Genomic DNA, 11,078 nt, shown 5'->3' with positions numbered 1-11,078 from the left:
ATTCTAATCAAACTAAATTTATAAAAAAAATAACCAATTCTAGATTACAACTCATATATACTCTAACCACTTAATTTTATTATTTGCAAAAGCTAACTAATTTAACCACCGAATTTTAATGAAATCGTAACTAACCTAACCACCTTATCATAGGTCTGACTAACTAAATAATTAATTACTTCTATTAAAAATCCATTACTCTTCTTTACTAAAAAAAATAATAATTATTATACTTTGTCGCTAAATTAACAAAACCAAGAGATTGGATGCATATTATTAGTCTTAAGATTTCACCTTGCTGTTGATCCACTGAAATATCGTTTTGGTCGTTTATGCATATAATCTATAAATGAAAATCGAAACCCTCCCATCGTACATATAACATGCATGTTTCTAGCCGACAGCTGCTGAGGTCATTGAAACCCGTAATACTTATACATTAGAAAGTGATCCTTTCGATAAGGTAAGTTCCATTGCAATGATGTAGAGATTCATAGAATCTTCCAGATTATACGCAATGATGTAGAAATAGTAATATTTTACTTCGTTAAAGAACTATTTCAATCATACATTATTTGTAAAATTAGTCAAAATGTACCCGACTCATTATTCAATCACTCAATACTATTGTGTATATATATCTATACTTTGTCAGCCCACTAGTACGTATACACAACAACTACACATTATATATACGTACATTCATATCCAAACACCGATTAAGAGCTGATTCAATGGCAGATTCAAGTTCATCTCTCCATCCTCTTTGCGAAAGGATCTCACACAAAAGCTACGTTTTAAGAGCTGTAGATCTCACGATTCTCGGCCTTCTCTATTCTCTCCTCTTGTATCGAATCCTACATATAAGCGAAAACGACAACGTTTGGCTCTTGGCTTTCTTCTGTGAATCTTGTTTCTCATTGGTATGGCTGATTTTTACCTGCCTAAAATGGAGTCCTGCTGAAGATATACCCTATATAAATACACTTAATGAAAGGTACCACTTTTATATGCACATAATTAACTAATACATTAACACATTTATAAATTAATGATCCTGATAATTTGATCCAATAATATCAATGACTTAGATGCTTTGAACTTTACGTTCTCGTCTTGGAAAAATTATGTTTAGCGATCTGAAATAGATTTTATTTATAAAGCAAAAATTCGTTCGGGAGTAACAATTGATATTAAGGAACTTAAATGAGTTTACTTGTGGGAACAACAGTAGTAAATTTAAGATTATGATTAATGATTTCAACTATTGCAATTAAATAAATGTGAATATCTTATGAGATTATCTTTGTTAAAATGATATTTATTAAATCAAGAGATTCAAAGAAATTAGTGTTATTTTCTTAAATTTATTACAATGTTAAGGATGATTGTACTATGCATTAATTCGAGAACACAACACAATGAAAAGTTTTAAAGGTAATTAATTTTAAGAGAAAATAAATTATATTACAATTTTTAATAAATTTCTTAAAGTACACATATTTGTAAAGAATTACATAATTACAATATCATTACATAATGTTTTTTTTTTAAATGTTAACTTCTTATCTCATATAAAAAAAAAGTTAACTACAACAAATCAAGACCGGAAAATAATTATTACCGAATAATGGTTTATAGATTTTCTAGTATATATGAAAATTCTAATTCAATTTCTATCTATATATACATTTTTGCAGCTATTTTGTGAAATAAATTCTGGAGTTCAAACTTATTTACAATGGTTGTCATTGGCTTTTAATTAATGGTTTTTTTGGCAAGAAATTGATTAACAAACGAAAAACATTCTAAATATCTTCCAATCCCATATATCACGCAGGTTTTTCCAAAATTTGAACTAGATTTTGACAACTATTTAAAACAAAAAATGTTTGACAAACCAAAATACAATTGCAATCCCTTAAAATGAGCAAAACGCATCTAAATACATTTCTTATCAATTCACTAAATCTTATTTTTGGCAACTATTTAAAACAAAAATTTGTTTGACAAACTAAAATACAATTGCAATCCCGTAAAATATTTATTTTAATTATATATTTAAATTATCGGTGTACTTCAGGTTTTTTTACGGGACGGGTTTGGCAAGACGGGTTTGAAAGGACTTTACTTAATAACAATTGTAAACTAGAAAATAAAAATATTTTATAGATAAATATAATTTGCAAACTTTTATATATATTAATTTAAAAAAGTAAATTGTCTCGGCGGTATACCGCGGGTTAAAATCTAGTAATAATCTAAAGTAGCTCCTACCTAGCTTTCCATTTAATTTTTAACTCGCCTACAAGCTTTTAATTTCAGGGTTCATGACCTTCCTTCATTAGATATGTTCGTGCCCACGGCAGATACGGTTAGAGAGTCACCGATTATCACTGTGAACACTGTGCTTTCGCTATTAGCTGTGAATTATCCAGCGAATAAACTAGCGTGTTATGTGTCGGACGATGGATGTTCTCCTCTCACTTACTTTTCTCTCAAGGAAGCTTCTAAGTTCGTTAAAATTTGGGCTCCCTTCTGCAAGAAATACAACGTTAGAGTTAGAGCTCCTTTTAGATATTTCTTAAACCCTTTGGTTGCAACAGATGATTCAGTATTCAGCAAAGATTGGAAAATGATGAAGGTAATGAGTTTGATTATTTAGTTGACGTTTGAATTTGTTTTCCAAAACCGAAGGTCATTTTTTCTTTTTTCCATTTGTTTCTAATTTCCGGTTTTACTAGAAAACAAAAGTTATACAGTATCTTGCTTTCCATTTTGTTTTTTCAGATTTATAAGGTTTTTTATTATGTTTATTTTTGTATTAATATGAAGAGGGAGTACGTGAAGTTATGCCGGAAAGTTGAAGATGCCACAGGAGATTCCCATTGGTTGGATGCAGACGATGATTTTGAAGCTTTCTCAAACACAAAACCAAATGATCATTCAACTATTGTTAAGGTATTACTAAAATTGTTTTTAAAAACTACAGTCAGGGTATTTGTACAATTTTCCAAAGTTATGTACATATTAAAACTTATAATAGTAACAATTGCATGGAATCTTGTCTTATGTGTGTATATGAAGGTGGTATGGGAGAACAAGGGAGGTGTAGGAGACGAGAAAGAAGTCCCTCATCTTGTATACATTTCAAGAGAGAAAAGACCAAATTACCTTCATCATTACAAAACTGGAGCCATGAACTTTCTGGTTAATAAGTTATCTCACACATCTTTTTTTTTTTATTTAAGTAAGTACAGTACATATATAAGCTGTCTTTTCATTGAAGTAAAATAGTAAAAGATACTACTATACCTATCAGTATTTCCTAATAACAGTATAGCAATCAAATTTTGAATGATATCCATTATTTATGTCTTTAAAAGTATTAAGTATCAATGGTTGTAGATTTTTTTTTTCTGGTATAATGATAAAAATCTGATGAGCCTTAAATAAATTTTGAACAGTTAAGAGTCTCAGGGTTGATGACAAATGCACCATACACGTTGAACGTAGACTGTGACATGTATGCTAATGAACCAGATGTGGTGCGACAAGCAATGTGTGTATTTTTACAAAACTCGAAGAACTCAAACCATTGTGCTTTTGTTCAATTCCCTCAAAAGTTCTATGATTCTTACACCAACGAACTCGCCGTCTTACAATCGGTGAGTTTTCTCCTTCTCTTCGATCAATTCAATGTTAGTTTTTTTTTCTGCACAAATTCAGTGTTAATTATTGATCAGAATTTTGATCTCTTTTTTTTTTCAAACTTAGATTTTGGGACGAGGAGTTGCTGGAATCCAAGGACCATTTTATATTGGAACAGGATGCTTCCACACTAGAAGAGTTATGTATGGTTTATCTTCGGACGATTTAGAAGACAACGGAAATATTTCTCAAGTTGCTACAAGTAAGTATTAGAAATTCATAAGATATTTTCATTAATTACTTTGCAACATTATTAAAATATTGTTATCGTTTCTGCTAAAACCACTCCGACTTTTGTTTTAAGAGCCCCAATATATGTATTCAAGAGCGTTTAAAGTTTTACATCTTTAGAGAATAAATTAAATTACAAAATAAGGGAGTTAAACCCTTCACATTACTGACAATACATCACCACAGTTTCATGAGTTTGTGGTCTTTTTCGTAAGGTATTCAAAACGACGTAATTTTTTAAGATATGTTAAATTATACTAGGGATCCCTCTGATATTTACATTATTCTAGTTAACGTTCCTATATATGTTCTATTATTCGTCTAACAACTTTTTCTACTATCTGCTTAGTTATTTCATTATTCATATATCAAATTATTCACAGTAGTTGTTGTTATTTGATTCAGGGGAGTTTTTGGCTGAGGATAGTTTAGTGAGAAAATATGGAAATTCTAAAGAATTGGTGAAATCGGTGGTGGATGCATTGCAAAGAAAATCAAACCCCCAAAAAAGTCTTGCAAACCTCATTGAAGCGGCTCAAGAAGTGGGGCATTGTCATTACGAGTACCAAACCAGTTGGGGCAACGTAAATTACCTTCTTAACAGTTTACACAATATTATCGTGTTGTTTACAAGAATCTATTAACCTTTACCCATAATAATGCAAATCCTGCAGCTCGGTTGGATGTACGATTCAGTGGCAGAAGATATAAACACGAGTGTTGGAATCCATTTGAGGGGATGGACTAGCTCATTCATTTCTCCGGATCCACCTGCGTTTATTGGATCCACGCCGACGTTAGGATTAGAGGCTATAGTCCAGCAGCGGCGATGGGCGACGGGAGCAATCGAAGTCCTTTTTAACAAACAAAGCCCGTTCATGGGAATGTTCCACGGGAAAATAAAATTCCGTCAACGATTAGCTTATTTTTGGGCCCTCATGTGTTTAAGGTCAATCCCTGAGCTTATTTATTGCCTCTTGCCTGCTTATTGCCTACTCCACGACTCTGCCTTGTTTCCCAAGGTGTCTTTCTCTCTCTGAATATAGTTCAGTTAATTTCATTGAATTATTTAGAAGAAAAAGTTTAATATTTTCTTCTTTTTGTGTGTGTATGGAATTAGGGACCTTGTCTATGTACAATAGTCACACTTGTGGGGATGCACTGTCTCTACAGTCTTTGGCAATTCATGAGCCTTGGTTTTTCAGTACAATCGTGGTATGTCGTTCAATCACTTTGGAGAATTATAGCCACTAGCAGTTGGTTATTTAGCATCCAAGATATCATACTCAAGCTTCTTGGAATCTCGCAAATCGGGTTTGTAATCGCTAAAAAGACAATACCCGAGACCAAGTCAGTATATGAGTCTAAACCATCTCAAGGAGAAGATGATGTTCCAAAATTAAATTTAGGTAAATTTGAATTTGATAGCTCGGGTCTTTTCATACCCGGCACATTTATTATGTTGGTGAATCTTGCCGCTCTAGCTGGTTATTTGGTTCGTCTACAACGGTCAAGTTGTAGTCATGGAGGAGGTGGCTCGGGTTTGGCAGAGGCTTGTGGATGTATCTTGGTGGTTATGTTATTCCTTCCATTTCTAAAGGGTTTGTTTGAGCATGGAAAATATAGCATCCCATTGTCTACTCTTTCTAAAGCTGCCTTTTTGACAGTTTTATTTGTATTTTTCTGTGTGGGAAAATAGTATATAACGGTAGGGTCCGACCCTAGGCTAATGTTTGTTCATTGTCCATTGGTAACCAATAAGGTGTGTTTGTTGCTTCTTTATTTCTCTGGATATTTTTATGTAATTTTGAATTGAAATCTTCAATTCTAGTCCTCATTGTCCATTGGTAACGAATAAGGTGTGTTTGTTGTTTCATTTAATTTAAGATTGTTTTTTTCCTCATGCGTCGTACATGCTATATTTCCTTTGTCAAGTTTATTTTTTCTTTTTACTCACTATTTTTGTTTCTTTTAATATATGAATCTAACTTAAAGCTATAAATTAAAAGTTTAAACTATAAGGAAAAAAAAAACATATTTCCAAAAACTTTGAAACATTATGATTAACCATCCACCTTGTTTGTCCTCTATGCCGTCTGAAGAAAGTAAAAACTTTGGCTCCGCCAAGGATTAGCAGAAAATTATCAAGGGCTATGAATGATAAAAATATCACTCGATGTTTGTGTCTCTGGAACTTCACCACCCGTGTGTCAAATACTTAAACATCATCACTTATATAAAAACAGAAGACTATATAAACTTGGGACATCATTTATATTTGTATGCTAAAGTTTGTCCATAGTGCATTAATTGGTAGGTTCTTTCCTTAAACCAAAAGCAATCTGCAATATCCCTGATTATTTCTTGGTACTTGATACGTGATTTCACGTGATTTCGAATTGAAATTTTTGAAATTCGATCTTTTCACGTGATTTCGAATTGAAATCTTTAATTTTATTCCTTGTTTCATTTCTTTTTTAAGATTTATATCTTCTTGTAATCTTGTTGTGTATACATATGCATGTTAATTGTTATACCTTGTTTGTCAAGTTTAGTTTTCCTTTTTCTTCATTATTTGTGCGTCTTTGTTCTAACAGTTGGTTTAACTTGTACATACTTTTTTGAATTTAAACTTTGAACAAAAAGTCTTATACCAAATGAAAAACAAACATTTTTCTTTTGACATATCGTACATAATATACAAAGTAACATTTGGATCTGAGTCATCGTATCTCATAGAGTCATAGTCAACATGCTATTCTCTCTATCCAATTTAATCCATATTCTCTATCACGTCTTGAATAAACTTTTCCAAAGCCGCCTTCGAAGATCCACCGTCCATTAACGCGAAGTGGCACTTCTCCGCCATCTCTTTCACGTTGTTCCTAACGTCACTGTCTTGCTCCATCACACGCCTAATGGCTCTCTCTATATCCTCCGCGGTAACCGTCTCCATCTCTCCGGCGAACAAATCTCCTTTTAAGTACTTCCGTATCTCCACCGCCAAACCCAGCTCCTCAACCATCTCAAACGCGTTAACCTTCTGTTCCGCGTATAGCGGCCACGTCACCATTGGAACACCGAACCACAAGCTCTCTAAAATAGAGTTCCAACCGCAGTGAGTGACAAACCCTCCTATCGCCGGCTTCTCTAGTACCGCCACTTGTGGTGCCCATCCAATCACTTTCCCTCTATCCAAAGTCCGTTCCAAGAACCCCTCCGGTAAAACCTCCTCAAGATTCGTGTAATCTCTGGGACGATCTGTTTTTATATTTGGCGATGCGTGACGAAGACACCAAAGAAACCGCTGACCGCTTCTATCTAGGGCCACAGCGGTTTCTCTTGTTTGTTCTTCAGTGAAACCTCCCAAGCTCCCAAAGCAGAGAAACACAACAGATTTAGACGGTTGCTCGTCGAGCCACCGCAAAATTTCCGATTGCTTCTCATCATCGTCATTGCCGTTTTCGAGATGCAACACTGGTCCAACAGGATAAACTTGAGGAAGATCGTCACCATTAATATTGAACATTTTCAAAGCGTGAGGTTCAAGCTCAGCAACTGTATTTACCAAAATACCCTTCATCTTCCGGAAACACCTAGCTTGAGCTAGAGAGAGAGGTAACCACTCCTTTGAAGTGAGGATATGAGGAAGACACTTCACTGGATAAGGACGAGTCAGAGACGGAAACTCCAACTCGGTGACCGAGTTTTCTAACTCGCTGACGTCATACTTCTTTTGATCGTACATTTGTTGAACGTGAAGCATGGTTCCTAAAAACGTAGCGTTCGATGTGTATACCATATAACACGGAACTCCAAACTCGTTAGCTACATCGATCATCGAGGAACAGAACATGTCCACCACGAATCCCGCGAGCTTTCTTGTTGGATCGACGATTCTCGCCGCGACTGCATCTCTCACTTTCGTCTTTTGTTTCTCTATGTACACTTGAGCCGGAACAGGATCCGGGTCGGAGGTTGGTGGTTGTTTTGCGACGGATATGGATTCGTAATGGAGGCGATCATCTTGAGACAACGTGGTGAGAGATGCGATACAGGCGGATGCATCACCGGCGTCAAATCTTGAAGGGATGATGATTATGGTGATCGAAAGACGGTTTTCGCTGCCTATGAGTTGCTTCGCTAGCTTCACGGTTGGCCTGAGATGACCAATCCCCGGCAAAGGTATGAACACAAGCTCAATCTTCATTTTCTGTTTTTGGGTTCTGACTTTTCGTGAATGAATAGTCGGAGTTAGTGAAAGTAAAGGTATAGTATACTTATATACTATAGAAAATTGCCCCATGCTTTTCGTGGGTTATATATTTTGTATTATTTTGAATAAAATAAAGAATTATATGAAATGCGTGCATTTATATGTTCATTTCTTCTTAATAAAGAATTTCTAGAATGTTGATTTTTATGCTTATAAATGATTATGTGTTTGAAAAAGACCCTTCAGTTGTTTAAAATGTTTCGACGCATTTTATATTTGAAAGTAATTTCGTGAATTAGGGAAAACTACATTTTTTTCTCCTTTGCTTGAAAATGTTATCTTTTAAAAGTATTTTCGTGCATTTTAATATACTTTTTCGTCGTGCCTTAACTTGACATTTTGGGTACCATCACCACCATGCCGTATTCGTTATTGATAGGAATTTATCTTAATTCTATTGATATTGCATAACTAGGATTTAAAATCTATGACTTTAGAGGATGTCATATGGCAAGGTCAGTTTTTTGCTAAAACATACAAACCAAATAAAAGAAAACGTATCTAACTACAATAAAATAAAGAAAATAGAGGATTAATTTGGTGAATAACCAAACTGGATTTTTTTTAGGGTGTGTTAGTAAAATAGTCAATTTTTCAAACTTAATTAGGAAAGTAGTCATTTTATTATTCATAATTTGCAAAGTATTCACTTTTCACTGTTTGATTCGTATACTTGGATTGTACATCATTTTTAGTGTACAAATGTAAAGTGTACGCTGTGTATTTTTTATATACATATGTACACTAAAAGTGGTGTACTATCGAAGTGTACGAATCAAACAGTAAAAGGTGACTATTTTGCAAATTATGAATAGTAAAGTGACTACTTTTCTAATTAAGTTTAAAAAAGTGAGTAGTTTGCAACTTAACCCTTTTTTTTATTATAAGAGGATAGTATGGTAATTTAAAAACCTAAAATTTAAAAAACTAAAAACTATTGGGGCAGATACATTGTGGCGTATGATGATGCTCTCACGTAAAAGAGTTTTGTACGGTTTATCTTCATACTAATTAGAGGACAAAGGAAAAATTTCTTCGGTTGATCACTTGATCTAAGCAAGTAAAATTCGTTAAAGAATTCCATACTCCTTTGAACTTAATTTAACATATTTTTTCCAGACTAAAACCAACAATTAATCGTGTCATAATTATTATTTTTGTAATTTATTAACGGATTTTGTCCTAAACGAACAACTTGCATGGATACTATGTAGTTGTTAATTGGTTGTTATCTTTGTAAACTATAAAATATACCTTCGACTTTTACTACTTCTGGCTAACCACATCGATCAAAAGTCCAAAGAAGAGTATACTAACAAATGAAAATTCAGCTTGTGTTCATACCATCGCCTGGAATAGGTCATCTCAGGTCAACCGTTGAGTTAGCAAAGCGACTCGTCCGCAGCGATGACCGCCTTTGGATCACCGTAATCATCATCCCTTACCCTTCCATTAGCGACGACGACGTTGAAACCACCTATATAGCATCTCTCACGACCGCATCTCAAGATCGTCTCAACTACGAAGCCATCTCCGTCGCAAATCAACCAACCGACTATCAAGAGCCAACTCAAGTCTACATCGAGAAACAAAAGCCTCAAGTTAGAGATGTTGTCGCGAGAATCTTCCATTCAACAGGAGTTGACTCGCCGCGAGTAGCCGGATTCGTGGTGGACATGTTCTGTTCATCGATGATCGATGTAGTTAACGAATTTGGAGTTCCGTGTTATATGGTATACACATCAAACGCTACGTGTTTGGGAATCACACTTCATATTCAACGAATGTTCGACGAGAAGAAGTATGACGTAAGCGAGTTGGAAGACTCGGTCAACGAGTTGGAGTTTCCATTTTTGACTCGTCCTTACCCTGTGAAATGTCTTCCTGATTTCTTCACTTCCAAGGATTGGTTAGCTTTCTTTCTAGCTCAAGCTAGATGTTTTCGAAAGATGAAAGGTATATTGGTAAATACAGTTGCTGAGCTTGAACCTCATGCTTTGAAAATGTTTAACAGTGGTGACGTGGCCGCTTTACGCAGAGCAGAAGATAAGCGCCTTTGCGATGGTGGAGGAGTTGGGATTGGCGGTTCAGATACGGAAGTTCTTTAGAGGAGATATGTTGGTCGGAGGGATGGAGATAGTCACGACGGTGGATATAGAGAGAGCGGTCAGGTGTGTGATGGAGAATGATAGTGAGGTTAGGAATAGAGTGAAGGAGATGGCTGAGAAGTGTCACGTGGCGTCGATGGACGGTGGATCCTCGCAGGTGGCTTTGCAAAAGTTTATTCAAGACGTGACAGAGAATGTTGTCTGATGGTAGGAAGATGGAAAATCACAGGTTGACTCTGAGATACGAGTGACTGTTTATGTATGTCATGTCACAAAATTTCATGAATTTGTCCCATAATACTACGATAGGTGTATGTGTGTTTTTCTTGGGGTCAAACTATGTCTATGTGTAAGTTCTTTAGTTGATGTAATGTATGTCGCGTTTCTTGAATTTGTGTCATAAAGTGATAATAAGTACGATGGTGTGAAGAAAAAAAAAAAAAGTACGATGGTGTGGTGCGTCTAACAAACACATGTAACCAAAAATAAAAACTTGTATCAATAGAGTTTTTTTTTTTTTTTTTTTTTTGTGTTAAATATCAATAGAATTTGTTAACAATGGTAGAAACCATAACAAATACTTAAAATAGAAAAATGTTTTCTTTTTTGTAGTACAAAAGTTTGTCATCCGTCCACACAACGGAATATAGAATAGAACTAGTAGCAGATACAGAATAAACCTTTTGATGTGCCAAATTCTACAAATGTAACTACATAAACACTTGGTAACTGAGTCACCGATATCTTATATA

General features: G+C 34.7%; 3 protein-coding genes across 6 annotated transcripts; 2 read left to right on the top strand and 1 right to left on the bottom strand.

Annotated features, from left to right (window-relative positions):
- The first annotated feature begins 600 nt into the window (after nucleotides 1-600).
- ATCSLB05 (Cellulose synthase family protein) lies at nucleotides 601-5,852 on the top strand. The gene is made up of 9 exons (NM_117617.6): nucleotides 601-997; nucleotides 2,326-2,644; nucleotides 2,836-2,961; nucleotides 3,088-3,210; nucleotides 3,468-3,668; nucleotides 3,778-3,913; nucleotides 4,348-4,526; nucleotides 4,617-4,964; nucleotides 5,063-5,852. Exons 1-9 carry the CDS (start codon nucleotides 735-737, stop codon nucleotides 5,639-5,641), a joined length of 2,274 nt encoding a protein of 757 aa, NP_193264.3. The 5' UTR covers nucleotides 601-734; the 3' UTR covers nucleotides 5,642-5,852.
- Nucleotides 5,853-6,601: 749 nt separating this feature from the next.
- UGT71B5 (UDP-glucosyl transferase 71B5) lies at nucleotides 6,602-8,312 on the bottom strand. Of its 2 annotated transcripts, none has more exons than NM_001341025.1 (1): nucleotides 6,602-8,312. In NM_001341025.1, exon 1 carries the CDS (start codon nucleotides 8,246-8,248, stop codon nucleotides 6,716-6,718), a length of 1,533 nt encoding a protein of 510 aa, NP_001328018.1. In that variant the 5' UTR covers nucleotides 8,249-8,312; the 3' UTR covers nucleotides 6,602-6,715. The 2 variants fall into 2 exon arrangements, with proteins under 2 accessions (NP_001328018.1, NP_193263.1); NM_117616.2 differs by having other exon boundaries at nucleotides 6,641-8,243.
- A 1,107-nt stretch (nucleotides 8,313-9,419) lies between these two features.
- On the top strand, nucleotides 9,420-10,830 carry AT4G15270 (glucosyltransferase-like protein). Of its 3 annotated transcripts, none has more exons than NM_001341024.1 (2): nucleotides 9,420-10,174; nucleotides 10,257-10,753. In NM_001341024.1, exons 1-2 carry the CDS (start codon nucleotides 9,538-9,540, stop codon nucleotides 10,529-10,531), a joined length of 912 nt encoding a protein of 303 aa, NP_001329277.1. In that variant the 5' UTR covers nucleotides 9,420-9,537; the 3' UTR covers nucleotides 10,532-10,753. The 3 variants fall into 3 exon arrangements, with proteins under 3 accessions (NP_001329277.1, NP_001319947.1, NP_001329276.1); NM_001341022.1 differs by having other exon boundaries at nucleotides 9,490-10,174; nucleotides 10,262-10,754; NM_001341023.1 differs by having other exon boundaries at nucleotides 9,501-10,127; nucleotides 10,233-10,830.
- Nucleotides 10,831-11,078: the final 248 nt, after the last annotated feature.

Source organism: Arabidopsis thaliana, chromosome 4 (genome assembly GCF_000001735.4).
Source record: "Arabidopsis thaliana chromosome 4, partial sequence".
In the NCBI taxonomy this organism is placed as follows: domain Eukaryota; kingdom Viridiplantae; phylum Streptophyta; class Magnoliopsida; order Brassicales; family Brassicaceae; genus Arabidopsis; species Arabidopsis thaliana.
The sequence above is the reverse complement of the archived record's forward strand: the minus strand, read 5'-3'. Positions and strand labels throughout refer to the sequence as shown.

What these genes read in the sequence shown, in the direction of transcription:
- UGT71B5 (NM_001341025.1), bottom strand. Translation starts at nt 8,248, where the DNA reads ATGGGGCAATTTTCTATAGTATATAAGTATACTATACCTTTACTTTCA.
- ATCSLB05 (NM_117617.6), top strand. Translation starts at nt 735, where the DNA reads ATGGCAGATTCAAGTTCATCTCTCCATCCTCTTTGCGAAAGGATCTCA. An exon ending in ATCATTCAACTATTGTTAAG is followed by an intron (nt 2,962 to 3,087) that starts GTATTACTAAAA and finishes GTGTATATGAAG; the next exon opens with GTGGTATGGGAGAACAAGGG. An exon ending in CTGGAGCCATGAACTTTCTG is followed by an intron (nt 3,211 to 3,467) that starts GTTAATAAGTTA and finishes AATTTTGAACAG; the next exon opens with TTAAGAGTCTCAGGGTTGAT.
- AT4G15270 (NM_001341024.1), top strand. Translation starts at nt 9,538, where the DNA reads ATGAAAATTCAGCTTGTGTTCATACCATCGCCTGGAATAGGTCATCTC. An exon ending in ATGTTTTCGAAAGATGAAAG is followed by an intron (nt 10,175 to 10,256) that starts GTATATTGGTAA and finishes CGCTTTACGCAG; the next exon opens with AGCAGAAGATAAGCGCCTTT.